Here is a 2,164-nt window from a genome sequence, read left to right on the forward strand (position 1 = left end):
TGTTATCTAAATTATTTGAATTTTCATTTTGTTTTCCTTGTATTCGACGTTTATGGATTCTCTGGATTTTATGATGATTTCATTAGCACTAGCTAGCTGATTCCCCCTGCGTTGAGGGGGTCTAATCATTGTCTCATTATATGTATCCTGCTCTATCTATGCGCTGAATTTTTGCTCTAATATTGAATTTCTTACATCGATAAAGTAATGCTTTGGGAGCCTTTTCGATAGATATGTATTATTTCGCATGAGCATATCAATGTTCATGGATCTCGAGGGAGTAATAACTTCCATGTGACTTGCTATCTATTGTATGTACTATGGACAACCATTTCAATATGGAATCAACCCTCAGTCACCGGGTGTATTCCCGGCGTCAACACCACAGAGTAACGCCCCACCCCCATGGGCTCTAGAAATTATGTCGGACATTAAATCAATTAAAACAGTTATACCTAAAATTGACCAAATTGAACAGGCCCTAGGAAGTATCAAATTAAAGTTGTCGGCTTTTGATGAGAGAATGAGTTCGGTGGAAAGGAAAGTCAACGACATTGAAAAGGCATGCAGCTTCGTAAGTGAAGAAAATGACTCACGAAAAACAGAGGTAAACTCAATTCAAAAACAAGTGAAACAAATAGACAAATTTTGTAAAAATGCCGATTCTGCGATACATTCATTTCAACAGGAAGCAGAAAGGGCCAAAGAGGAACTCTTAGACATGAAAGCGCGGTCGATGCGAGACAACCTTTTATTTTACGGGGTATCTGAATGTGCCCCTGAAAATAATGAGAACTGTGAGGAGCTCATCAAGGACCTAATAAAGTTGAAATTACAGCTTGAAACAGAGGGTATGATTTTCGACCGTGCGCATCGACTCGGGGCGAAGGCGGCTGATAAGACTCGTCCCATTGTGGTTAAATTCCACAACTACAAATCAAGAGAGGCCGTTAGGTTAAAATCCCTCGAAAAGACCATCAAAGATGCCCTGAAGAGCTCCGGCCATGGCATCGGAGTACAATCCCCACAGGAGTACCGTGACGCTCGGAAGGCATTCTACCCCATCGTGAAGGACGCCGAAGAACATGGAAACACCGCCCGTATCACCGGAAATAAACTCTATATAAATAGAAAATGAACAAAAAAGTGTGTAAACGGCAAACTCTGTGACCATAAAACCAATAGTGCATAGGACAGTCAAGAGGAGCCAGAATTAAGACTTATATCATGGAACATTAACGGTCTTTCGAGAAAAATTTTAGACACTGACTTTTTAGGCATTGTTAATAAGTATGATGTTATATTTTTATCAGAAACTTGGATTTCTAAACACACTTGTTTAAATCTAAATATTAAATATTATTTTTGTGAGCATTTAAATGGAAATAAGTCGTACAACACAAAGAAAGGCCGTTTTAGCAGTGGCCTATCAATTTATTATCACCAATCATTAAGCAAGTATTTTGAAATTGCAGAAAAAAACAACATGGTATAATTTGGATAAAGTTAAGTAAAGATTTATTTGATTTTGAAAAAGATGCATATATTTGCAACACATACATTCCTCAAAGTAACTCTAATATACTAAGAAATTATCAATTTGATTTTTTCGAAGAAATAGAACTTGGTTTTGAAAAGTATTCTCAACTTGGTAAATGTTTTGTTGTAGGGGATCTTAATAGCAGAAGCTCTAATGTTATGGATAACCTTACATTTGACAGGTATATTGACAATGATAATCAGCTGTCAGATTATGTTCATATTTCACCACGTGATTCAATAGATCACGTGCTAGATACACACGGTAAACGCCTGATCGAGTTATGTCAGTCCACATCTTATATTATTGGTAATGGTCGGCTGCACAGCGATCACGGTGTTGGCGAATATACATTTCATTCAATGAATGAATCAAGCGTAGTGGATTATTTAATACTTAAGCCTCAGGATATCATACATGTCTCGGACTTTCAAATACTTGATCCAAACGAATTTTCCGATCATTCAGGGATCGTTTTCTCTTTTAATAAGCGTGTTGAGAAAAATAATACCAATGATAATATTATTGATAATAATGATAATAAAATCAAATGGAATCCATCGAAATGAGGAACTTAAAAGAAATTTGTTACTAAAAAGTGATCAATTGTCTTTACTAGTAGAA

General features: G+C 36.4%; 1 protein-coding gene across 1 annotated transcript; it reads left to right on the plus strand.

The window, feature by feature from the left end:
- Window positions 1-313: 313 nt before the first annotated feature.
- On the plus strand, window positions 314-1,138 carry LOC128215930 (uncharacterized). Its single transcript, XM_052922533.1, has one exon. The coding sequence runs from the start codon at window positions 314-316 to the stop codon at window positions 1,136-1,138; it is 825 nt and encodes a 274-aa protein (XP_052778493.1).
- The last annotated feature ends 1,026 nt before the right edge of the window (window positions 1,139-2,164 follow it).

The sequence above is a fragment of the Mya arenaria genome, chromosome 2 (assembly GCF_026914265.1).
Source record: "Mya arenaria isolate MELC-2E11 chromosome 2, ASM2691426v1".
NCBI lineage: Eukaryota > Metazoa > Mollusca > Bivalvia > Myida > Myidae > Mya > Mya arenaria.

Excerpts from the sequence above, each read along its gene's own strand:
- LOC128215930 (XM_052922533.1), top strand. The coding sequence starts at position 314 with ATGTACTATGGACAACCATTTCAATATGGAATCAACCCTCAGTCACCG.